Source organism: Mchenga conophoros, linkage group LG20 (genome assembly GCF_057382185.1).
Source record: "Mchenga conophoros isolate Kocher_MC1m ecotype Shallow Benthic linkage group LG20, M_conophoros_male_GT1.1, whole genome shotgun sequence".
NCBI classification, from domain to species: Eukaryota; Metazoa; Chordata; class Actinopteri; order Cichliformes; family Cichlidae; genus Mchenga; species Mchenga conophoros.
The window spans coordinates 21007620-21034303 of NC_140545.1; the positions used below are offsets into that span (position 1 = coordinate 21007620).

General features: G+C 38.3%; 1 protein-coding gene across 2 annotated transcripts in view; it reads right to left on the reverse strand.

The window, feature by feature from the left end:
* camta1a (calmodulin binding transcription activator 1a) overlaps positions 1-26297 on the reverse strand; it is a 279957-nt gene extending 253660 nt beyond the window's left edge. For both annotated transcript variants that reach the window (XM_085258803.1, XM_085258802.1), the window contains exons 1-3: positions 26130-26297; positions 22290-22391; positions 13526-13629 (exon numbers count right to left, since the gene is read on the reverse strand). In XM_085258803.1, coding sequence (XP_085114929.1) covers positions 13526-13629; positions 22290-22391; positions 26130-26154 — 231 coding nt within the window. In that variant the 5' untranslated portion in view covers positions 26155-26297. The remainder of the gene's footprint in view (positions 1-13525; positions 13630-22289; positions 22392-26129) is intronic.
* Between the last annotated feature and the right edge of the window lie 387 nt (positions 26298-26684).

Below are 26684 nucleotides of genomic sequence, written 5' to 3' on the forward strand. Positions count from 1 at the left end.
GACAGATATATTTTTCAAATACAGCTCATTCACAGAATATAGAACAATGCAGGAGAATTGAATTCAATCAAAAGAAAGATAATAAAATAAAATAAACACCTCACTTTGCTGTCACTCATCACTTCAGTGTACACTTTCCTCAAAGTTTAGTTTAATTCATTCTTCACTGGAAAACTGCTTTATATGTATATATATACACACATACACACACACACACACACACACACACACACACACACACACACACACACACAGAGCAAGCACACAAAGTTGATTCTTTCACTTGTGTCCTACGTATGACTTTACAAAATGGACCATTGGAAAAAAAGAGAATAAATGATCTATCACAAAAACCCACTGAGAGTTTCCTTATTCTGCAACTTTATTTGTGCTAAAAAGGTTTCTGAGAACTTGCTCAGTCCTGGATCTGGGACCTGTGGGACAGATCATTATGTCCTTGTCAGCTTTATTTTTCAAATTCAGACAGTTTTATTGATGTGTAAACATCTCAAAGAGAAAAGGGACTTCACATACTGCCCAGAGGAACAAAAGGGCTCAAGGACTTCCAACGAAAAACGTCTGAATCCTACTGGACCAGGATTCTACAAGGTGCCTGAATGGGCAGCTTTGATAAGAAAAAAACAATGAACTTATAGGGAATAACCTTTACTATTGTGAGTCACTGAAATACAAATATATAATCCAAAAGGTCAGGGTGACCTGTGTAGGAATAATGATACAAAGTAAGATATATTTCAACAGTAGCAGTGAAAATAAAGTAGAGCCTTATACTCCCAAGACTCAGAAAACAGTTATTTATTGTATTTTCAGGTCTGCAGACATGCTTGATGACTATTTGTATTAAATTTGTTTATTTTTTATTTCACTTTAGTATAAGAGAATTGTGCCATAAAATATCAATATGTTGTTCAGTCCAGTATATTCATTTAAAATAGGATAAATGTGATTTGACAGCACTCTCATTTTAAGATCTGAGACTGGACTCATAAACATTTGCAAAGTTAGTCAACATGGCCTTTGGATGAAATAGCCAGATTTTAGACAGGAGCAAATAGCAGCTGTCTATTCACAGTCATGTCAGCCTGCCAAATGCTCAGATTTCTTGTCTGTTAATTCTATAAATGCCTCACATGCAATAGGAGATCTAAAAATAAAAATTTAGATAGACAATGTCTAGTGCCATTAAACAGGTTTCTTCAGAACTGCAAGCATCAGCGCAACACCCCTTCTGTTTAAGCAAAAAATAATAATTATTAAGACATATAATGATTTATACATGCTTACATTTTAAAGTCGTCCCTGCTGCTTACAAACAAAGTTAATGATAGCCCTAGTTCTAGTTCTCCTTTGACAATGAGCAAGGGTTTAATCAGATGAAGGACTATTGTAGTAGGGTATAGAGGCATAGTCATGCCTGGAGCTGTCCATCAGATAGAAAAGGGCATGATGGGCTTGGATCCAAACCGGCCCACAGAGAATCCCATCCTGCTGTTGTTGCTGGCTCCTTATTCTCAAGGACCTTTAGAGATCAAAGACCAACACACAACAAGAGAGACAGCAAGAGAGAGACGGAGATAGAAAGCGATGGACCAAAAAGTGAGCAGGGTAAGCCGGAAGGATGCCATGAATCGGAAGAACCCATGTGGCCTTCTACTGATTACCCAAACGCCCGGCCTCCTACTGAGTCCAAAGAACAATCAAAGGGATTTCCTGGAGAACGTCTGTGAAACATACACTCTGAGTCAGGGCAGCCTCCTCGTTCCGGTGCCAGATGAAGTATCTTCCGACCTCAGTTCCATCTGAACATGTTACATTTTGTTGTGTGGAAATGATGTGCTCCTTTGATACTCTAAAAAAAGATCCTCTTTCCTCTGAGGAATAGCTGAAGTAGCCTCTCTCTCTGCGTTCACTCTCTCAACGAAAATAAAAAGATACATGGTGTGCTTCTGCCGGCCAGCACTGTTGTTTAACCTTGGTGAAATACAAAATGGGACAAGCAATAGAGCTGAACAAATACTGCGCTACATGAAGCGTTACGAAACAACTTAGAACATCTAAAAATGGACAACAAAAATATAACTGAAAGGGCAAGCCTTCCAAATGCGAGCTCAACTAAACCTCAGCCCAGCAAAGGCACAATTTTACTGGAGATTTCCACAAGGAGTTAGTGTTTGTTCAGACGAATGTGCTCCATCAGAGAGATTCTGGTGAGCTTAAAATGTATAAACAGTGCTGTCACAATAAAAGATGTATAAAATACCAAGAATATTATAAAACTGAAATAAATATAGTATCTAGATAAGTTTAGTAATTAGCTATATTAATTATATAATTAAGCCTTGAAAAACTTTTGCAGAACTGGTGAGAGGTCATCTCAAGAACTTGCTCATGAATTTATGGAGTTGTATAGCAAACACACTCAGAAAGTCTGGTTCAGTTCAATAATAATATTATGCATAACTACCATTAATTTGAATAATATTTGATTTGAATTGTTTTTGCAGACGATGTTTCAGTAGATTGATGCTCTATCAAAGCATGACTGAGTTATAAAACAACGTCTGGTTAAGTCTGCATTTTAACAATTGGCTCCTATAGTTTGTGATAAAATGAGGTGTCTGAACTAGGAAAATGGGAAATAGGTGTGAAAATTTATTAAAACATGTAAATATAAAAGGAAGTAAGTGAGGCAAAAATAGTGGTTGTACATTTCTAACTAACTTGAAAGTCAGTACTTGATAGGACCACCTTTAATCTTTAACAGAGCCTGAACTCTGTGAGGCAAGTTTTATTCTCTTCAAGTAGTCTTAAGGAATAGTTCTCCAGGCTTCTTGAAGAATATTGAAAGCTCTTCTTTGGATGTTGACTGCCTTTTGTTCCATTCTCTGTCAAGATGATCTCACACTGCTGTTGGGGGGAGGCAAAGCCATGACTGATATATTCCAATGTGTGCTTTTCTACCCTGGTACGGTTTCAAGAGTGTGTTTGGGACCATTGTCATGCTGAAAAATTAAGCTGTTGCCAATCAGATGGTATTGTATTATGGTTCGAAATCTGACTTTTCTGCACTCCCAATCCCATCAATTCTCACAAGATTACACTGCTGTTGGAAGTACAGACACAAACCATGACAGAGCCTCCACCATGTTTTACAGACGGCTATAGACACTCACTGTCGGACCTCTCTCCTAGCCTCTTCAGTACACCTGGCAACAATATGATATGACCTTCTACCACTGATTTTAAGGCCAGTTCTTGTGTAATTTGACACCTCAGCCTTTTCTCCTAGTTTCCCTTCCTTAAGAAAGGCTTCTTGACAGAAACCCTTCCACTGAGACCATTTCTGACGAGCGAACAGTATATCAACTGAAGTGTAAGCTTTCTCAGTTTTTTTTTTAAGAATACAGTATACACTATGCCAAGACATGTCAAGTTTTCAGCTAATAGCTCTTTGGGAATCACCTTATTGGGGCAAAAATACTATTTTATGCCTGCCAAACTGTGCTTGCATGGGCTTTTTTTTAATTCAACAAATTCAGCTTGCCTGTGTAGACACAACACTGGCTCATTCCTTTAGTATGGTGCCATTTTTATGGTTGAATAATTCATACGTCAGTGTTAAGTGTTAATTTTTTTTAAAGGATTCTTCTGGAAATGGTTAGGTTTGAGGACTGGACTGAAAATGAAACAAATGAATGGATGAAAAAGCAGCCAATGTCCAAAGAAAACAACTTCAAAAGATTGCTCAAGACTACTTGAAAAATTACAACAAAGTGCTGCTTCTTGGAAGAAATACAAAGAAATGAGTGATGATTTAAGACTTTTGCACAGAACTATACATCAAATGTTAAAAGCTCTAGAAAAACTAGGTTGTGTGGTGTCAAAACAGAAAGTATTCTAAGTGTGGCCTAGTTTAAATAAAGCAAACTTTACTTGAATGATCATCCGCACTTGTACTTACAGTATGCACAGTTAGAACATATGGTAGATCTAGCAATCCACACGGGGAGCACAATGTGTGTTTGATACAGAGTAGATTTACACATCTCAGCAAACTTAAATGTGTGATGTCAGTGTTTACATACACATGCTAGAATTATAGGTGCCACTTTAATCACAGTAAGAGCCTCTTTTGGAGCAAAGCTGCTTCTTTCTGCTCTGGCAGCACTATGTGTAAAGAGATGTTTGACTAATCAGGTTGCTTGTAAGTACAGAAAAAAATACGACTTGAAAAGAGACAGTAGGGGAGTGAAAATCATCTATTATTCTGAAATGAATGTGAAAACATATGCATGTCTCTCATTAGTTTTTATGAGAGCATGAATTCGTGGAGAAGCTTTTACTTGAATAACCAGTCAGCCAGTCTGGGTAAGTACAGTTTTCAGTTGTATCTTATTTAAATGTACCACCACTGCCACCTTATTGTCATGGTTAGGTACGAGGACTGGACTAAAAATGAAACAAATGAATGAATGAAAAAGCGGCCAAAGTCCAGAAAAAAAGAGTTGTTTGGTCTATTGTTCAGTTGCTCATATTGTTATTGTCTTATAGTCTGAGGCTGAAGTAGAAAACCTTATTCTCTATAACCTGCGATACAAAAAAGATCAAACCGTGTCTTGGTCTTGTTTTCTTAGACTCTAATGTCAGCATGTATTGTACTTAATTGTTCAGGCGGTGGTCCCAAAGCATCAAGTACACACACTGAACAATATTGCACTGGTCATGAACAATACTTTATCTGAAGCACTATGCATTATTCAAAACACAGTCATTTCATAGCGTACACTAGCAGCAGCGGCCTTCTTGTATGCAGCAATCTCCTGACACACTTCTCAAAGGATGTTAAACCACATTTTTTGTATTCCACAGAGTACCAATGGTAAGAGTAAAGCTGGCATTAATTTTGTTTGCCGTCTCCTTCCATACATCTTATTTATCTACTCTTGTCAATGTGTTACCAAATGTCCCTTTCATTACTTGTTTTCTCTGATGTACTCGCTTTGTGAGCAGCAGCGTTTTCTTCAAGCTCCACTTGAGTCTAGGTTTTCTTTTTGTTTCCATTTTGGCCAAATCCCTGTTATTTCTCCCCAATTTAAATAGCAAGCAGCTGCTTGTTGTTAATTTCATATCAGTTAATTGGTGCTGGAGATATTTGAAATCAGGGAAATTATGTTGTTTTCATACAATATCTTTTTTCTGAATATATATCTGAGAAATGTAACGAAACATTGTTCCTTTAATTGGTTACAGCTTCTAAATTCTAAAGAAAAGACAAGATACTTGCCTACAGTCTATGTAAATAAAACTTTTTAGACTCCACTGAATCACCTTCCCAATCATTCACAGTATGGGCAACCTCCTTATCTGCTGATGAGCATAGACATGTTCAATAACCCTGCGGCCACGGTGGAAAAATGTATTATTCAGTTATGCTTATTATTCAGATTCAGTAACAAAAACATACACTCAAAAAGTTCCAAGAATAAATGTTTAGATTACAGAAAATATCATGATATTGAATATAATAATACAATGCAATTCCAGTCATGGCTGCCAGGTAGGTAGGTGAACATCTACTGTATATAGAACAATATAACAGTTTATTGAAGCATAGATGTGCACATCAAATGCAGAACTCATTTTCCTTTATCTAGTAAATAAAGTTAAACTCCATTACAAAACGGTTCTGCACAGAAAAATCCTGACCAAGCAATTCGGAGAGAAAGGTAGAAATCTTTCTGTCTATGCCTGAATAGCTTTGCAGCTCAGTGAACACATGAGGGAAAAGGGAAAGAGACAGAAGATAAGAGTAAAGGAGGGAAACCAGAGGAAGAGAGAAATAGAAAGAAATCGAAGACACAAGCTGGGTTCAATTTAGAGGCTTCCCACAGGAGGTGGAGTGACCTGTATCTGCTACAATAGAGGTCATGCAATTTTGAGTGGATACCCCTGTCTTCAGAGGATACTGAGGACCCCTGCCTTGATGTGCACATCCAGAGGAAAAAGCAAAGGGTTCCTGTAGCATACAGGACCCCCTGGATGACCTGACTGGTGGGTTCCTATTACAACAGCCTCACTACATCGTGGCCTCGCAATTGACACTTCACAGTACGCTACAACACTAGCAATCAGTAAAGCTATCAAGCTCACAGGAAGTTACTATGAAGTCAGCCATCCAAAGAAACTCCACCAGTTCCTTATCTTCCTGTCGTCTACTTTCGCAAGCCAAATGTGATGAAAAAAGCACAGCAAAATATATTATTTAGTAAACTGTAATTGAGTGGAAACTACAGCAGATGAAAGTATAGGATCATTCCACGCCACACACAGACATAAATTATCATGGGTGTTCCCATTAAAAACCCTTTGAAAAGAAAAGTGAAAAGTTGACACACTGCAGCACAGTGGCTAAATAAATGTGCTCCCCGAGCAGCCGGAATAAACTGCAGAGGCATTTTGCCATCTAAACCTCAACTGAGTAGTTCAATGACGAGCTGATATAAATAAAACCTGAACCTTACTTTAAAAAGATTCTCACCTAGACACGCTGACATGTTATCGGTACCTCTCACTGGGAAAAAACAACAAAACATAACATTGGATCTAACCCAGAAAGTAGAATCAAAGATAAGAAAGGCAACAACAAACAAACAGATAGATGGAAAAGCATGACCTTTAATTTTCACTGATTGCCCCAGAGAAGCTAATGAACATTTCTGTAAACATTTGCAATTGGTGGGAGTCATTTTAATTACTCTCCACAGAGAAAGCCTTTCATGGCAAGGAGCTCAAATAAAAATAAACATTTAATCAAGCGTAACCTTCTGTTCTATTAGGTGAGCGGCCATAGAAAACACTGACGGCCGAGGTCAGGTCTGTGTAATGGTTGAAATGTATCAGAACCAGGAATGAAGAATGAAATAACTCTTAACCAGATCACTCTAATACAAATAAGTCTATTTCATAACAGAAAGCTTTCATTCACACAGCGTTCAAAGAGGCTGGGATATTCTGAAAGGGATGCTCAAGCCTTTTAACATGTTTTTTTAAGTTCAAATCTGAGGCTTGTAGTAAAATCTCAATTTATTTTGTTTTGTTTGGCTGAGCTAGTATTGAAAACAGTAGTTATAACTTCAGGTCTGTCTGCTTAATATGTCTACAAAATAATGTTAGACACATGGTGTTTTTCCCTGTAGTGTTTTTGTTAAATCAAGCATCTCATATCATCTAAAATAAAGAGTGCCTTCACTAATGTCAGGAGAAACTGATCTATTCTTACAAAACGTTAAATCATTCTTATTAAAAACGCAGGGAAATCAAGCAAACAATGTTTTCAGCTGTCATCTAGTAACTACACTAATAACAGAACAAGTCGCTTCAAGAGCTGTTTGATTCAGCTCAGCACCATACATTTCCTTTGTAATAAATAATCTGCACAGCACTTTGCTGCTTAGTTTAAAGTTTTTATTGACCAGCTGGACTTGCATCACCTACGGGTGCGATTAGATGGGGACAGCACTTACCACCTGCGCTAACCAATTTCCTGGAGGAAACCCTGCTGCATGCTGGAACACAGCACAGTCAGAGAAGAAGGTGGCCCAAAGGACTTACATTAATAAAAATGCATGAGCAACATTCATTTTTTTTGACCATTTGTTGATGTGAGTGTGGTAAGACTGAACAATAAATGCACGCAAAAACTGCAAAAAGTTGACACGCCTGCACATAGCACAGCAAGTGAAGCCAAAACTTTGGTTTTGGTCATGAACCTGACACCAGCCCACACAAACTAAACTTCCTGAAATTAATTTCGTTTTAGGGCATAACGTTGGAGTGAGAAAGCCACAAAGCTGGGTGGTTGTGGTATTTATTTCCAACCGACTAGGGAAACAAGCATGAAATTATGGAGGGTTTTAAAAGCTAAAATGACCCTTTCGCTGGAAAAGTTAACAATAATGCATCTGTGAGATTTAGAGCTATCGCTGTGCTATCCTTTCATATTTTAAATGAAAATATTTTTAAAAAGCACTGAAAAAGAATCATTACAGTTCTCAAAGAACAAATGAATTCATAAAGAATGATTCATTTCCCCTCTGTAATTGTATTCAAGCAAGGGCATTGTTGTGTAAAATCAAAACAGCAGGTTCCAAGATACCACAGTGACAGGGAGTGGGTTAACAGAAATTATGTTTTAGTCGGAGATAAGGAGTGAGTGATTACACCACACTGCATCCAATTGTGCTTGTCATTATTGTACCTATCTTATAGTGTTACTGACAGTGTATCTGATATCGCAGTTAATTTCATTTATTGTGGTTTGTGATCACTGTTTCCCTGCTTGCTACGCCCGCTGCCCGGTGAGTCCACTAAGTGTTTCTACTGGTTCTCCTGCTCTGTCCTGAGCGGTGGCATATTGCATGTAGGCACCACGCTGCGTTGCTGCTGGCAGCGGCGTGAGGCAGAGAGGATTATTCCTGACGACAGGGGCATTAAATGTGTAGCAGGCCGGTGGAGGCCTGAGCTGATGCTCTCTTGTCTGTTTTGGTTCAGCACCAGTTCAGAAGCAGTCCCCTCTAAGCTGAAAGGAAGCTCATAGTACTCAGAGCGTTGTGCCGTTCATTAAAGGCTAAGGGTGTCACACCAGCTTAGGCCCAGTGTCCTCCCTCAACCAAGTCTTCATGCCGTACTCCTCTGCCTCGTCTTTTCAACGTGGAGTGACAAGGAATATAGTCACTCTCTCTACAATTGTCAAATTTATTCTGTTTATCAATGCTTCATAATGTCACACTTGAACTACTTATTAAAAGTCAGAATCTCTCCAAGGAGGCTAACACTGAGAGATCTAATCCAACGTGTTTTGGTGTAGAAAATATTACTCACTCTTGTCTTTAAGACTCCAATAGCACATCATAAATGTTGCCATTTAGACCAAAAAGTCCAACAGTATAGCAGAAAAGTCAATCCTAAATAAAATCAGCTCCTTTCTTTTACTGGTAGCTCCCCAATGGACACTTGCTTTGAATCCTATAATGATATACAGCCTGATTCAGAAGTCTAAAGTGAACCTAAAAAAAAACCCAAAAAGTCCATCTGGGAAATAGCCCTGGTAAAATAGCAATTCTCCAACACAACTCAAGTACTGAAACCTCCATGCCGGCATAACCAAACATCAGGCTCACTCTGTTTGATCTTGAAAAGGATATAAGCCTAAAGCCCTTCCTGTGGAAGATGTCCTTCTTTAAAAAGATTCTAATCTCAACAGAAATGTCTAGCAAAATAGGGGTCATTGTGCCAGAGCAGCAAACCAGACAATAGCAGCTGGCTGTAGACCTGAGATGAATTCTATGAAGATTCGCTCCTCTGTCTAACCCGAGAGCCTCAAAAAGCAGTTGCTCAAATAAAGTAAGTATAGACTCATTGGGAGTCTTTCTGTTTTCTTTTGCAACTTGCTCACTATAAAGTGTGCTAAGATCTTGAATCATTTTTGACAGATGAGAAATCACAGAAATGTCACTGATTATTGCAACACAAGAAAGTGTTACTTCAATCACAACCTCCTTTTCCATTTCTTTCAGTAAAAACATGTTTTTCTCTTGAGCAGCCAGGTACTTCTTTCCCATTGATAATTTAAAGGCTGATAGCATATCTGTACCTTGCACGCTACTCGTGATTTACTGACAAGGGTACCATTCAACCTTCTAAACTTCCATCCTCTGCCTTGAATTTTGATTCGATTGGTTTATCTAATTTTCCAGTAAATGCTTGAAATGAATTCCTGCACACCTTCTTCTCATGAAAATACACAAGGGAATCATGAGAATGATAGAAATGAATAGTTCTACATTAGCTTCACTTCACCTCACTGGCAACACCACAGCCCCGACTCATTCTCTTTTCAGATTAAAGTTTTCAACCAGCAAGTTGTATCCTCATTCACTTTCACAAAAAAAAAAAAAAAAGAGATGTGTGACGTGAGCTTCTGAAACAGAGTGAAACAGAACAATCCTAGACTTAAACAACAGTAAAACATATGACTCTAATGAGATGTGGGCTGCAAGAAGGATAAGCAACCAATTTCTTTATAAAAATTCCTTTTTATGTTAGGTGCAACTTATAAGTAGTTATTAAGACATGTTAGGAATGGAAATAAATCAAAATCAGAGGTTCACCAGATGTTTGGATGTGCATAAATAAGAGACACGATTAATGTACTGCAAAATGCTAAATAAATTATCAGAATCAGAATCAGAATCAGAATACTTTATTGATCCCTGGGGGAAATTATTTTTTGTTACAGTGCTCCATTTTAAACCAATGTTATGCAAATTACAGCTGATGTGATTTAATAGCAAATTACATGATTTATATCAAATTAATGTTCTGTGTTGTTATAAAAGCAGAACAAAAAAATCCACATTTCTTTAATCTCATTATTTAGACAGTGGACAAAACAATCCAAAGTTGTCCATGTAATTCTATGATAAAACAACAAAAACCCTAAAAATCTGGAAACAGATGAATCTTTGCACACATTTTATTAGCTTACATAAAAATCTCTAATCGTTTGTTTGCAAACTCGAAACAATCAGGAGCTGAACAACTGAAATTGGCACACAGGTGCAGCTAAGTTCCCTGCAGGTTCTTATCTATATCAGATATTATAACATCACCATGTTGTCAAAGAACCAAACATCAATGGGTCAAAATGACCTATTTGTAGCATTTACACCTAAAGCACCTACAGCATTATATCATATCCCATATCATGGGAACACCCATAGTTTCACAATAATAACATTTAAATTATACCACAAAACTTGATTTAAGCATTATATATATTATATTATAATTATAATATATACTCATAAACACCTAACAACAGACTAAAATCCCAAAACTAGGATGTTTATTTATTAGTGCATTTAAATGAATTTAAATATCTTGTTTTGTCCATTTTCAACTATCTAAACTTATCCATGTAATTATAGCATAAAACAAGAACCCTAAAAGTCAAGGAACAAGAAGGTTTTTTGCTTAAAAATGACATACACATCCAAGTTATCCATCCATGTTAAACTACAGCTATAGTGGGCTATAGCTATAACCCACTATAGCTGTAGTTTTCCCACAAGAGGCCAAACTTTCCAGCCTAAAGAGCGCTATGAAAGAAAAATAACTGTGGGGTACGTTGCACAATAATGGCTCAAATGAACATTAGAAGCCAAGCTACCAAACTGCTCATATTCCTTAAACATAAAATGTGGGAAATTAGTGCATTAAGCATGCTGAGCCGGTGCCAAAAATATGCACAGAATTGATGAGGTGTCACTTTCACTAAGAGTCACACAATTGCACCGACAAGAGCCTCTCTGATCCCTCCCTTCCTGCCTGTCTGCCACCAGTGAGGCCCAAACACTCTGATTTGCATGGTCTGCACAATAAAGAAATGTCCTTGATTTAAGGAAAGGTTGCCTTGCTCTTTTCAGCCCTGGAAAACACTATTGGCATGCATACCATAACACCAAGAGAACCATCTTTTTTTGCTAATTTCTTTTTTCCCCCCACAATTTTCTATCATCCTGCCAAGAATCCACGGAGGAATATGCAGGCCAGTAACACAACATGGTCCTTTTTCTCTCAAATATGTCTGTTATGATTTAATTTGGTAATAAATGACAAGACATGCTAACAATTGTGGCCAACAGCGTTCATGAGCAAATGCTTAGACTTACACTTTGAGATCAATTTCAAAGCCATGTTAATTAATTTAGAATGCTTACAGCACAATGCAGGTCAAACAGGGCAAACAAGTTACAACACCAGCCAATTAGAAACACACACACATTGTACGTTTTTTATAACTACAGCTGGGCTATTGAGAAAGATATGATAGAGAACTTAATGAAGACTGGAAGAGAGGTGTAAGAAAAGTCACGAGTATGGAAGTGATGAGTACAAGGATAGATGCTTTGGTCTTACTGTATTAATCAGCGCCGTAAGATATCTTAATACCCTCATAAGTGTTTTCTGAAAAGACTGACTACACAAAGTCACTGTGAAATAATATTTAATTGTATGTTACTGACAGATTGTCTTTTTGAATATCCTTTTTCTAAGAAACGGGCCTGTCTGGTACCTTATCATCTGGTTGTTTTTCAGTCAATTAACTTTCATCATTGCAGATGACTGTATTTATGTGGTCACAATTTGTTAATCAAGAGCATGGATGGTTGATTTTTGCATATTGGTTTTAAGATTTGTCATGGAGTGTATTTAAATCTAATTGCTACCAGTTATTCTCTGTAAAGAAGAAAGTTTTTCATGTATCAATAGTGAAAATGAAAGCGATAAATTCATCAACGTATCCCCTGAGAAAGAAAGCAGGCTGACAAATGAAGCAACACGAGTCCCTGCTAGGGACTTGTGTAGACGTTGGTCTGCGCTCTAAAATACTGCCATAGAGCAAATCAATTACGCTGTGGATAATGGATCATAAAGATTGCTGAAAATTACATTTATTATTGTTTTCAACATTTTAGCATGCTTTATTTTTTTAATTTGGGATGTGTCTACATGGGTCTGGATCTGGAAAAAAAGTCTTGTGGTAAACACTGATTACTTTCCAGAGAGACTTCAAATTCCTGTATAAATGATATTTTTTTTAATGTCTAGCACCATAAATAAATGATGACCAAAAACTGTCTGATCTCTTGGTAAAGGATAAGGAAAACAAAGGCCATCTCTAACATCTTAAAAAGCAAAACATTTATATGGGAAAAAAGTACAATGTGGTATGTCATCCTTACCTAATGTGATGCAAACATGAAACACTTTCATTCTGCCAGTGCAAAACACTATTTACGTGTTCGCTGCTTGCTGAACTCGCTGGGTGAAGTTTTGTGAATAAAACTTACAAGTGACATTAACAAACAGGGTTTTCATGCACGACGAGCGCTGCCAAATCTCTAGTAAACACAAATTACAGGCTCGGAGACATGTTTCAGTTTAGAAGTGAGGTTAAATAAAAAGAAAATCCACTGCACAACGTGCTGCAACAGAAACCAGTGAATTATCTTTGTTGGCAATAGTACATCTAAAAAAATATCACAGGAAACTGTGTGTCAATATAAGATGAAGATGGACTTTAAATTTCAAATATAGTTATTAATGCAAATACAAATTCTTGCAAAGTAATGATACATGCTGAAACAGGTGTAATGTGAAGTGGGAGCACAAGAGCTAGAAATAAACCCTAATAGGTACATTTAAAAATCACACTTTCACTGTCTTCATATGTCATATTTAAGCATGTAACGTATACCAGCATTGTTCAGTGTATTTTGGTGTAAAAGTGAACATCACAGGTAGCAGTTGTTATTTCAGAGAGATTTCATATGATTTATATGTCTGAAAAGGGCCCGAGAGAACAGTGTCTTATGTACGGCTATCTTTGAAGAGAGATGGATTTAGTGGAAAGAGGTATGATTAGCAATGCTGTCCGTACCTCATTAGTGTTCCACCGGTGTCTCTCCTTTGGCAGCGACGTGCATTTTGGTAGACATTCAAGCAGCTTCTTGGGCAGGTATATTTTCAAATGTCCATGTTCATCTACAAAAAGAGCATGATAAAAAAGAATATTTAGCACAAGCTCGCCTACCTTATTGACTTGCTCATATCCCTCTTTATCAGTCTGCAAGTCTCTCAGCAGCAAAACGCTGACAGTAAAACAACTATCCCCAACTGAATTAGGAAATTAATCTAAGGATAGAGTATTGAATACATTTTATTTTGTGGTCGACTAAATTATTTTACTGTGAAATGCATTCTATCGGGGGAGCTCACCAGAAATTTTTCAGTGTCAACTTGTAAAGGCTGTATCTATTCATTATTTAAACACAATAAACACCCTTGAGTGATTTCATAGTGTGTGGGGATTTGGGAATCTGTGTGCTGCACAAATAATGTGGTATATTACGCAGGGAAATAATTACAATTACCAGGCCCAATGCTTACATCATAATGTATGTTGTTCAATTTACTTTTCACAATCAGTTCACAAGAATTAGGAAACAGTAGACCCTTTTGCATGGATGCATTCAAATGTTCATTTCATTCCATCGCTGTTTTCTTGCTTAAATATGCAGATAACTTAAGCGTGGACAAATTATATTTGCTTAGGGAGCGAAAAAAACAAAACAGATTAAATTAACAATATCATAAAGAAATCTAATATAAACAGCTATATGTTAGAAATTGTAAATTACATAAAAATAAGAATATTCTAAGCACGGATATTACAAGTGATAACAAGTTTAAACAAAAACAGGAGAAATTGTCAGTGTATCCATTTGTATCAGTAACAATAATATACAATTAGATGGAACAAAATCGGAACAGTCTATGTGGGAAAAGGGAACAGTTCATTTGTGTGGATGGGGATTTGTATAAGGCTGAGAGAATAGTCTACAATCAAGAAAGGGCAAAATAAGAAGTGTCTAGTATCTGTAGCTGCCAGTAAAGTTTGCATTATTCCTGTCCTCTATTCATATAGACTTTAAGCTTCTTCTCTCTTTTTTTCTAATGGATTTAAAGTCTGTTACACTGTAAATCTTGGATGTTGAGCTGTTTAATCCAGGTAATGTCCCAGCATGTGCAAATAAATCTGTTATTCAGTGCTTATGAGTTCAAATTAAATGTAAATACATTCACTAAATGTAATGCAAAATACAGCATTTATCCGTAATGCAATATAGTCTGAAAATATAGAAGAACAAGAAGCAAACATCACAGACTGAGCTGCATTCTTTCACATTTATATAACTGTAGGTTAGGCGTAATGGGCAAGTAAAGGGGGAGACCGGAAAAAAAAGCCTGAATATGAGTGCTGACTATGGATCCCTGGGGTAGCTGATATCAGACAAATAGAGAAAAAGTTCAACCAAAGCAAAACACCACTATAAAGCCAATACAAATAATCCAGTAGTGCACTTCATTATGAGACTATACCAAAAGTGTCTGCAGCCTGCTTGCTGTATATCTCTGAAAGAGTGCAGTGCAACTGCCCAGAAACATCCAAAGAGAAAATTCAACTCAGCTGATCCATAGAGATGGATCCCAAGAATACCATAATCCATAAGGTGGAACGTCATCACTCCCAAAGGAATGCAAGCATATCTGTGGTATCCGCTATATCCGTCTGTACCTATTATTTTACATGTAGCCTCATGTAGACCCTGTTTTATGTGAGCTTCACAGGTATCTGTAATGATTTTTTTCACCCAATTAAGAATCGCACACAGCATCTGCTCCTAGGTACCACCAGAGTAGTTTCACTGTCAAAACTAGATAACATGCTGCAAGTGAATGATCAGAGGCAGAGACAAAAGATGAAAAGAAGCTGTTTTATGTGGATACTCGTTCTCGGAGCAACAACTTCAAATGTGAGCAAGAAACAGATTTAAAAAAAACACATTAAATCCACACTCTGATACCTCACAGGTCAGTAGAAAGTCTTAACCATCGCCCTTCCTAAAAGATTTGCTGTTTAAAGCTCACATCCGTACATACGAAGAGTCCGTCTCTCCTCAGATTATTCGGGAGTTAATGCTCCCCTCTGGCACACCCTCGTATGACACCATCAACACCAGGCTCAAGTATGTCGAGGATTTCCTCACCGAGAGAGTTGTGATAGAAATCTACTGTAAGAGGATATGTCTGCTCAACCTGCCAGCAGGCTGAAATATTTTGGATGAGAACAGCATTGAGGACCTTGACAGATGTAATAAAATCTCCCACTCGGTTTTAATCATTTCATAACCTTAAAATCACACCGGTCATTGCACAACGTGTTTTCGAGCAAAGCACCTTTGGTTCTACAACTTTGCCAGAGACCACTGAATTATGCAAAAAGCATCTCGGCTCAGTATGCCGCGCACATGAAAAGGGTGACACAACTGCAACATAACTGCTTTCTACTTTGAAAATGCCAGTCTTGTATTTGTCAGCTAACAACCCCCCAAGCGTCAAAGCAACCTATGTAAACCCTGCAAGACTAACAAGGTGTTAACTGGATCTCTCCTAATCCCTTAACCTTACAAGGATGCCTCTGAAATCAGGTTACCACCAAACTGGAGAATGATTAGATTACTAATGTGCTACATGTAAACATTCTGAATGTTAAAAGCATTTCGCCATTTTTATTTTGGTGTTAACAAATCTTAATTTTATACTGAAAAAAGTATACTTTCAATCCTCTGTATTTAATTTTAAATCAATATATCATACATGCAGTGCATTTAGAACAGTTTCCCCGGGACAATGCATTTGAATGAGACACACTCTGTGGGCTTTAACTGCTGACTTTCACTATTTTTCAGTCAGCGTAATGTTTCTGACTGGCCGATTCAGTCAGCTGACCTCAATCCAAGTGAGCATGTGTTACACTTGCTGAAGACCAGACTGAAGGCAAAATGTCCCCAAAACAAGCAAGAAATTAGTATGGCTGCAATACAGACCTGGCAGAGCATCTCCAGGGAATTTGCCAAGTATCTGTTTATGTCTACAGATCGTGGATTTCAGTTATTCATTGACAGCAAAGGATTTGCAACTAAACCTTTAACAGTAGTACTAACTGATCTATGAGAAAAGATATAGGTTAAGCTTTATTAACTTTAATACTAAATCTTCATAATGTCCAAATTAAGCCAGACAGAAAACACAAAGAAATTCTGCTGCTTTTATTTAATATTTGACATTAACATCATTCATTCAGTGGACCGGCGATAATGTTTTTTTTCCTTCCATTTTAATATAAACTGGAGAGAAACTAGGCATTTACTATGGAGGCTATTATTAACACCAGGTACAAAAACGCCAGAGACCTTACAGTACCAAAACATCAGATTATATATAGGGCTATTGTCTCTGGGTTTTGAATGACTGCATTTCTTTGACGAACAGGTTAACTACTGTCATGTTTCAAACAGCGTTCTGTGCTTTTTGCTGTTAAATAAACCATGTTTTTTTAGATGTGGCACTTCCTCAGATGCTCAGTTTTGGCCTTCTCTAATCTGGGAGTCCTTGTCTAACTTGAATGGGGTCTTTTAAAAAACATTTCTTACAAGGCTCTTAAACACACAAAAGTGAACTCTTCATTACTGAGGTTTCCTTTTACAGCACTCTAATAACTCTAAACTCTTTTTGTTCTGTCACCTGCTATTTATCAGAACTTACAATATTTCAGCTACAGTATGTCTTTCTTCCACCGGGCATTTTCACTGATGCAAAGGAGAAACTGTGAGCGTTCCTACAAAGTATTGTTTACTAATTAAAAATCTGTCCATTGCGGAATGTGGAATGGATATCTTGTATATATCCTGTAGTTTGTGTGTGATACAAAAACAGCCCTGAGGGGGCCTAGCAGGTTTAGAGAATATAGACAAGCTCTTCTTAATCAAATTGCCTGATTTGATCAGTGGATAAACAGGAACTTACCCACTAAAATTTGGCTTTGAGAATGTAAATGTAGCTCTTTTTTCTTAACCAGAAGTTGATCAAAGTCTATAAACAACTCTACTTCTTTGCTTTTCCCATGGAACCCCTGTAAGGTTTAATATTTATTTTGGAGTTTAAACAGCAGCCTTAATGACTGCCTGTACATTAGCCAAGAGAAGGATCTACAGAAAACTACTATTTGGTTGTGAAACACTAAAGTGCAAGACAGGCTGATACCAGAGCTTGTTACACGAGAGGATGTGCTGAGCTGAGCTGGCACACTGGAGCCAATTACATTCTAGGTCTTGATGAGTGAGCTCACATACAAAAGGCTAAACGGGGAGAGGAATGCTTTTCAATATAGAGACTAGAGGTCTGCAGCTTTCATGTTGCCACCACAGGCCATGTATGAGCTGAACAGTGGCAGTCTGTGCATGCTGCTGTATAATTTACATCACCCTTTGACGAATGGGTATAAAGATATATATATTTCTCTGTGATGATGTTTGGATTATCGCTGATCCTGGCTGCTAAGCAAACACTTGGGCCAAATTTAAGGGTATCTGTCATGCTAGCTTGCTCCAGCCCCACCCTAGAGATGAGAGCGAGGGTCATGAGACTGGAAAGGCTGACAAAAACAAATCTTTAATCAATATCTGAGCCCTGAACGCAAAACCCTCTCTCTTCCGTCTCTGTCTCAGAGCGCACTGGGAGTGACAGTTTTTCTTTTTAATCTGTGCCCACATTGTGGAGAAATAGCAAGCTAATGTTTTGGCTATAGATCATTCAACAAATCGCTGCTGGTGGTGCATACCCAAAGTAACTTTGAATGCAAACATTTTCCACAACAGTTCAGTGGCTAATATGGCTTATGGATGTGAAGAGGAGTCTAACTGTTCTTTTGTAGTTATACCTAGAACACATGGGAGGTGAATCAGAGAAGAACAAACAGTCCTGTGGATAAATATTTGGCCCTCGTCTCTGTGCAGTAAGAAGTGCTCTGAAACTGAATTAGGTCTATGGCAGTGTCTGTTATCATTATGTTGTTTGACAGCCATCCACTGGGCTGGACCAAAAATTGAAAAAAGACTTTAGCTTAGAAATTAGTGTGGTTAGGCAAATGAGATAAGTTCAGACACATTTCATCAACTGAGGTGACAAAATGTCAAGCGAACAGAGGCAAAAATGTGCTTTTTTATCCACTACAAAGCGCTGTATTCAAAAAACAAATTAGTAGTGCTGTACTGAAAACAAAAAACAACATATGCAAAGAGGTTTTGCCTTGATGCAGACTTCCACATGAAAATTGCAATGATGGTCACATCTTGATCACTTAAACATCCTTGAAGAAATACGTGCATTTATTATGACTTTTTATTAAGTAAAGGGACATTTCTCAAGACTTCCTGAACACCATTTAATGTGTGGTGCTTTCATTTGTTGCATCTTTTGAAACTAGCAGTGATGTTTTTTTCCTAAAGCAGCTAATTTTCCAACTGCTTCTAAAGGAATATAAAAAATTAACTGCATTATGTTTCAGTTTGTAGGTAAGATATCCATGGGCTATGAAAACATAAAAGCACAGGCCTGCTAAAATAGACAGGAAGGAAGAAAAGTATAAGATATATATGCTTTCTATCTGTAGCATGCAGACAAATACTAGAGCACACATGCAGTTAATGCATGCACAGACCAGTAAGAAAATTCATGAAATGCGTAGAGAAATGTATAATGTGTTGTATGTCTCATGCAGTAGATATAATGACCAGACATACAGAAGGTGACAGAGTGGACCTACAGCTCACACCATCGGTAGAAACGGGGAACATGTTAGCTTGATGAAAATCCAGACAAAGTGTGTTCAAATGTGAAGCAGAGATGAACTTATGCAGCCAGGGGGAAATGGTCAACTGATAACACGCTGGAAACTAAAACCAATTAATCTAGTTGTGAGATGTGAAAAAAATGAAGAGGAAAGAGAAAAAGTGGGCTTAACCTGCATGAGTCTATGGCCAATGCATTTACTGTAACGGGATATTGGTTTCAGTAGCCTAAAGATGTGTACACATTTCTGTGATCCATCTAATCCCCCAAATCCTTGCACAAACTATTTTTGGTCAAACGCTGTGATTTCCACATTCATTTAACAATTCTGACAGCTAAAATGGCTTGTTTCTAAAAAAAATTAATCGACTGCTGATCTTTAATTAACTTGATACAGCTTTAAATATATCACACAACAACAAAAACGATTTTCTCAAGTTTCTCTTTTATTTCCACACAGAAAATCTAAATTCACTAATTAAACTGATTTGAAATCTCTAATCTTAACGGGCTTGAAATGTTTCCAAATATTACAAAAACACTATTTAATTCATGCAGACCTTTAATCTATATCACTGATTAGGCTGTACCTAAAAGAAAAAGTGGTTGCTCTTGTCCAGTAGTGAACCAAACACTTGATTAGACGAGAGTCTATAGCCAAGCACTTGTGGGAGATCCTGAGCTGAGCTTTAAAACAACACAGGACAATTTAAGTAGTGTCAAATTTCCCTGGCAATAACGACAGTAATGCCTATCGTCCAGGGGCTGGTCTCCCCACAGCCTGATGGCTCTTGATGGGAACACAGAGAGGAGTATGTAGTATGTAGACGCAGACTTAAAATAGCTATGTTTTAGTGTAGGACGGGGAAACCAATTATCTTTATCATTTGGCCCATAGCCTGTTCGATAACACTCTTACATCTAGTGAAATTACAAACTGCCCACGAGCAAAAAAAGTGAACTGGTGAACTTCGCTATAGCACAGCTATGGTACTATAAACCTAAAGCAAAGAGACCATTATACGGCGTCTAGTGAAAGAATCAAGGATGGTTGTTTGACCAGGAATGCACACAACAGCTGTTGTAAAAAATGCTAAAGGTTTTTTTTCCCCGCTGGGAAAGGGAGAAAGCATCTGCATGCCAGCGAGAGATCTGAATAGGACTGAATCTCACTGGGAACATTTTCTTATGCCGTTGTGCTACAAGATGCAACATGTGCAGTATTGCAGCTTTCACTATTTACATTTACACTGTTTACATTACCTCAATGGCCATATGCTGGACACACTTTGTCTCTGTGTAGTTAATAGTATACTATAATGTAGCATAATAAGCAAAGACTGTCAAAAAGTCAAACAGCTCAAAAAAAAGCCTGCGCCTATTACTGAAAGTTCAACAAACATGTACACATGGTTAACTGCCTGCAACAAACTGAAAATGACTCTTTATGTGTTCTCAGCCCTCACCACGCTCACCCATCCATAAAAATCCCATCTCAAGGAGAGCAGAGGTGAGGTCTCTCTCTCACTCTCACTCCCTCTCTCTTGCTCTTGTTCTCTTTCTGTTTTTTCCCTCTAGCTTACACATGCACACAAACAAAACCCTTCTTTCTGTATCATAACTACTCCCACAATTACTCAGACGATTACTCAGATCAATGGTTTACCTGCTTGTTTGAGCTCTTGTATTCTGCTACAGAGTGTCCTGGTAGGCAGAAAACCCTCCAGGCTGAACACATTAAACGGGGTGTCTGACATGGGAACAGGATACTGTAATACCATGCAATAACATGAGGGAAAACAGCAACACTGGCAAAACGTATTGTCAGTCACAGTTGTCACACATGAAAGGGTAACGCAAAAGTCTATCAAAAATGTTCCCGTTACAGTCTGCATCACTGTTTCATAGATCTGCACTGGCACTCCCTTGGCATTAAATCTTTCAAAACATTCTCTGTTAAAAATACCAAAAAGATCTGGTGCAGCAAAGCTCTTCCAGTGACACATATCGAGTGAAGAGTCTAACAAGGGGTTGGGGGTGATTTCAGACTTACTATTTAGAAATGACAATACATGAGCACACTTAATTACCCAGTCTCTAGCCTAGATCAACAGAGTCTCCCAGCATTGAAGAGACTGGTGTATTCATTAACAATGAAGGCACTCCTTTTTGCAGAGGAACAATCTGCTTTAGAGGGGACCGTTTTTTTCAATGGAAAAAGACAGAGGCTAAAATTCAGGCAATGTTCTCTAAAGAGGAATGAAGGGAAAATCACCACAAATAAAGTCAACACTTTGGCCTATATTTCTGATTGACTTGTTTTGGTCATGACAGAAAATAGCGCTTGTGCACAGACTTGTAAGCGCACTGAACCAATCCCTACAGAAGCTAGCTTTTACAAGTCATAAAAACCTCCTCTATGATGTCTGATCTAGAGTTCTGATCGAGTGCAAATGAAATGAGAGGGAGACAGAGACAAATATTAACCCATAAAGGAAAAATATATAGGATGCTATTTCTTTTATATTTGGTCATACACTATTTATTTTTCCAGCATTTTTACAACATACCGTTAACCTGACTTGATACCCCTCCATCAAATACAGGTTTAAGAAAAGCAAAGAAAAAGCAAGTCCTGGGTCATAATTGATGGATCAAAGCGTAAGCTTTCTCTCTGAGGGTCTGCTCAGGTCCTGATCCCCTGGCCTCAACCTGAAATCACTCTTAGTTAACGACAACACTTCAACTATTGACAGCGTGATCCTGTAAAGCAGACACTTCAATCAACAGAACAGCCGGAGGTGGTGTTGTGTTGGAGAAGAATAAAAGAGGGAGGGGGCATGGGGACGGATGAAATCAAGAAGTAAATAAATGAATTGATGGATGAATAATAGATTGGCCAGCTAGTGGCCTCTTGCAGCAGCAATGCAGTATTAATAACTGACTCTTACTGTTCGTCTCTGTGTCATCACTGATATTCTTAGGTGGACCATGGCCAGCATAACACACTGCTGATCTGTACATTCGATCCGGATTACGAACTTTCTTCAGTCCTTCAGGAGGCAAAGAGAAAAGTAGAGAAAATCGAGGAAAAGAAGCATTCTCCCAGCCTGTGATACCTAAGCAAACTCCCCCATGCAAGCAACATCAACAGAAACTACACACAGTTTTTTGAAATGCATTTAAAACACACAAGAGCTGTTGGGAAAAATGTGATGGGAATAATAATAACACCAACAATAATCAGGGTAATAATACATATTGAATTTGTCTATTGGTTGTTTAAAACAGTGAAGCTTTCCATCAACTCAATCTTTTTCTCTCTACAAGGAAAATGCCCCTTGATATAGGTTAGTATAGCTCTGGCCTGTTTTGATATGGGTCAGTAACACTTCTTATTGTGTCATTGGTGAGCTGGAAGAATCAATACAATCAACCAGTGGAGACCCTGCAAAGCTGTCGGTAAAGGTCTATTACATGCAGACGTCTCAGCAACCACAGACTGGACGTGGGTCCCACCCATCCATACTTCTATGATTCAATTAAAAGCCTGGGAAAAAATGTAGCTATATCCTGATTCCACACAAAACTGGCAGAGCAAGTCGTCTGGCATCACGAGGAGGTTAAATTCATCCTTCTTTACAAAACAGCAGAGAAATATTTATGCCATTGCTGCACAAGCACTTTTGTAAGTTAATGGCTGACTGCGTGTTTACTTGATGTTTTCCTGCTGCTTCACCCTGAACTTTGAGTGAAATGATAAGATCGTGAAACTTTTCAAACTGTGCCTGCGTTAAAAAAATGAGAAAAAGCCCTTCCTACACGGGCAGAAACCGCAGGCCTTATTTACTACATTTCAAAAAGCAACCTTTATTGACTGTTTGGATTAGTCTTGGGTTTATGCAGGTTAACACACCTGTATGAACTTTAAGTGTGAGTAAACACTCCCTTCATCATTGGATTTGCAATTACCTGATTTTATATTAATCAAAGTGTGCTACATGATTCTGGTAGGCTGGGAAAAATACCATAAGATTTCAATTCAGAGGTTAATATCATGATTGCATTTTCACATGGTGTTTTCTTTTCTTTACAAACCTCCTTGTTTTATTTCTCACATTTGGCTGTAGTACTGAAATATCTATATGGAATTTCTGCTCTAGCGGATTCATAAGACCACTGGCTGTAGTTTTATCCAGACCAGTGTCAGTGTGAGACATATCAAGCATGTCCTTTCAGTGCCCTCCAGGCTTTGTACTTAAAGTAACGGACACACAGAGCTTTTTATGAGTGTGAAGGGGGAAAAAAAATAACCCCAAGGGGATAGACGATCAGTTAGGCTGGAGAGAAATACCCCAGGATGTAAACATTACACCACGACGTGAGGCTGGGTCATGGCCCCTGGGTTTAACACAAGATGTAACCCTCAGTTGTTATGGGCCATCATAAGACCTGCCAAACAGCTAAGAGCGATCGGCACTGCCCGCATACCACAAGGACAAAAGGTTAAGGAAACACTGTTGAGCTCTCTTAGTGGCAGCCAGACATTCAGGAACACGTCATGTAAAAACTGTAAAAGCTGTGTTCGTTTAAACGTTTTACATTCCTGCTGAAAAGCCAAAAAGACTTGGTTCAAGTGGAATGATTCACGACAGCTTTATGTAAAAGCTTTAACGGCCAGGTATGCATGAGAGTATATAGCGTTTACATGAAGGTATGAAGCACTCTCTGTCTCTTTATGCCCCCCTTCCTCCTCCTTTTTCCACTGACCGGCCTCATAGGAACTCTGAAAATAACTTGACCGGCTCAGCAATGGGACTTTCAAGTCAAGGTTTGCAGTGAGAGCTCCTCGTGTTGGGGGAGACATCGCGATTATCAGCTACAGTCTATTTGCTAAGTTCAGCTATGTAGATGAATTCATTAGGACTATACACCATAGTGAAGTCATTACTATCACAAAACCAGATGTCTTCATTTTTTTTGTCATAGCCGCAGACTGATCCCTCATGTAAGTGCGCTTCTGTAGCTCAATACCACCCCCTGGTGGGACTCGCTTTAGTGGTTGGCACACTGACATCCAAACAACTAAAATCCCAGCGTTTTATCATCTCTCCTCACATGGACCGAGACAATTTGAAACATTACAATAATTCTACATCAAAAAGAATTTGTGTTTGAGGTTACTGACACCAAAGACTGACAGATGCCTGTTTAATTTTAAACCCTGCAAAAAAAACATAAAGAACAGCTCAGAAACAGCTGGACCATTTTTTTTTAAATTAAAAAATGTTGTCTTTCTCAATTCAAGCAGCCAGTTTAAAAAAGAAAAGAAAAAGAAAAACCTAGAAAGACTCTTTTCTGCACCCTAAAGCTCTATATAAATCAGCAAATATATATAAAAAACAAGAACATATGATTTGAATTATCTACCACTGTATTCTGTTCAATAAAAAAGTTAGATAATTATCAATAAATCAATTAAAGTAACAATAGCAAAAACGTATGAATACACACAAACTATAACATGTAAATAATCAGGCGTTTAATTCTAAGATCATTGTTGAAAATATATATTTTAACATATACACATTTCATCTGTATCAAAAACACTGAGATTGTAAATAAGTAACTGGCTCCAGCCAGCTTCAAATACCATTATCAGTGAATAGGCGCCAGGAAAACCGGTCCGTTTAAAAATCATGGATCACATCTTTATTTTCATGCAGGCGTTGTTTAATTACTCACCCAAAAAATCCATGGGCCTGTCTGAATGAGATCAAATCTCTTATGCATATGGGTTGCAATAAAATATTCCACTAAGAAGGAAAATAATTAAGTCTAGTGCATTTCATTTCAAGTTAGCAAGCCGTGTGAAGTCAGCTGAGGAGGGGAGGGAAGTCTTCGTTTTGTCCTATCTGTAAAGTAGTGTAATGGGCAGGCAGGCTGCTGGAAATCCTACTCTCCATCCTCCCTGCTTCCTCCGGTGTGATGGCATTTCAAGTGCGATAGGGCATTGCGAGCGGAGTAGGCATCACAACGCTTTGATGCCCGTGTTTCGGACCAAATATAGGCCAAGTAGTATTAATTGGCATTTGGAAAACGGAGGCTAATATTCGCTCGTTTAAAAACAATACATCACTTCTGGCTCATAAACACTATCCGCTGAAAGCCGAAGAAATTTCTCGCGCTTCAAGAGGTGGGGGACTAAACGACCCTCTCCAAGAGGAGAAAGAAAGAAAGAGAGATAAAAAACAAGACTTACAGGCTACATTTTAAATCAGACATGTCTTAATAATTAGCCTATTGTAATGCCGTCAAAACAAGCTGCAAAAAGCGGCTTGAAAACAGAGCCGTATTGACATATAAACTAACACAACCAAGCCGCTTTTAAAGCTGGGTAATAAGGGAAGAAGTTGGTCGATGCCAATGACATGTTGTCATTAACTTAGCCTTGTTGTTAACAACTTGAATTGCTCGTCATTTGACAAGGAACCCGAGCACAATAAACGGTAAACACGGCACTTTTGCCACGCTATTCGTCCCAGTGGCGTGCTTTTAAATGTGGGCTACGATGGGAATAGTAGCTTGGCTAGAATGCAAGCTAATATTAGCTGGCTAGGTGATGTCTCCACGTTTTAGCAGCCTATTCGGAGGAAAATAGCGGAGCCGCTTTCTACCGAAAATTTCTCCGCTCGGCTTCACGCGTGTGTCATTTCCGCACGGAGTTGCAGCTCTTCCAAAACCCACACCGCGGTCATACTAGTAAATTAATCCCATTATATTTCTCTTACCTTCCGGCTTGTTTTCGGCAGCCATTTCCCCTTCACGCGCAACATCCTCCTCCTCCTCACGACCGTGGGTACCACGCGCGTGCACGGCGAGGACAGCACGAGGAGGGACCGGAGGAGCAAGCGGCGAGTCGGTCCGACCGAGGCGAACTTATCATTGGCTGTGAGGCGGTGACTGACAGAGAGGCTCCGGGATGAAAAACAACACATCTCACCTCACCTTGGCACCACCAGCCGTATTTTGTTAGGGTTTTTTTTAAATATAAATATTTTTATTTAATATATTTTTACAGCTCAGAGGCAATGCTGGTCTTTAAAAGACAGTATTATAAAAAGGGAAAGAAAACTTTAATGTCTGGCAGGTTGCTTTCATAATTTTCCTTCTTTATTTATTTATTTTTTTAGAAACTGATTAGACTGTGAATATTAAATGCTTCCCTTTTGAGCCACCCCACCCAAGTTGTTTTACACTGTCATTTCCGAGTGACGCAAAACCAGTTATTAGAAGAAATTAAGTGTCTAATGTTCTTCATTAATTGTTTTTTAATCAAAGTCTGC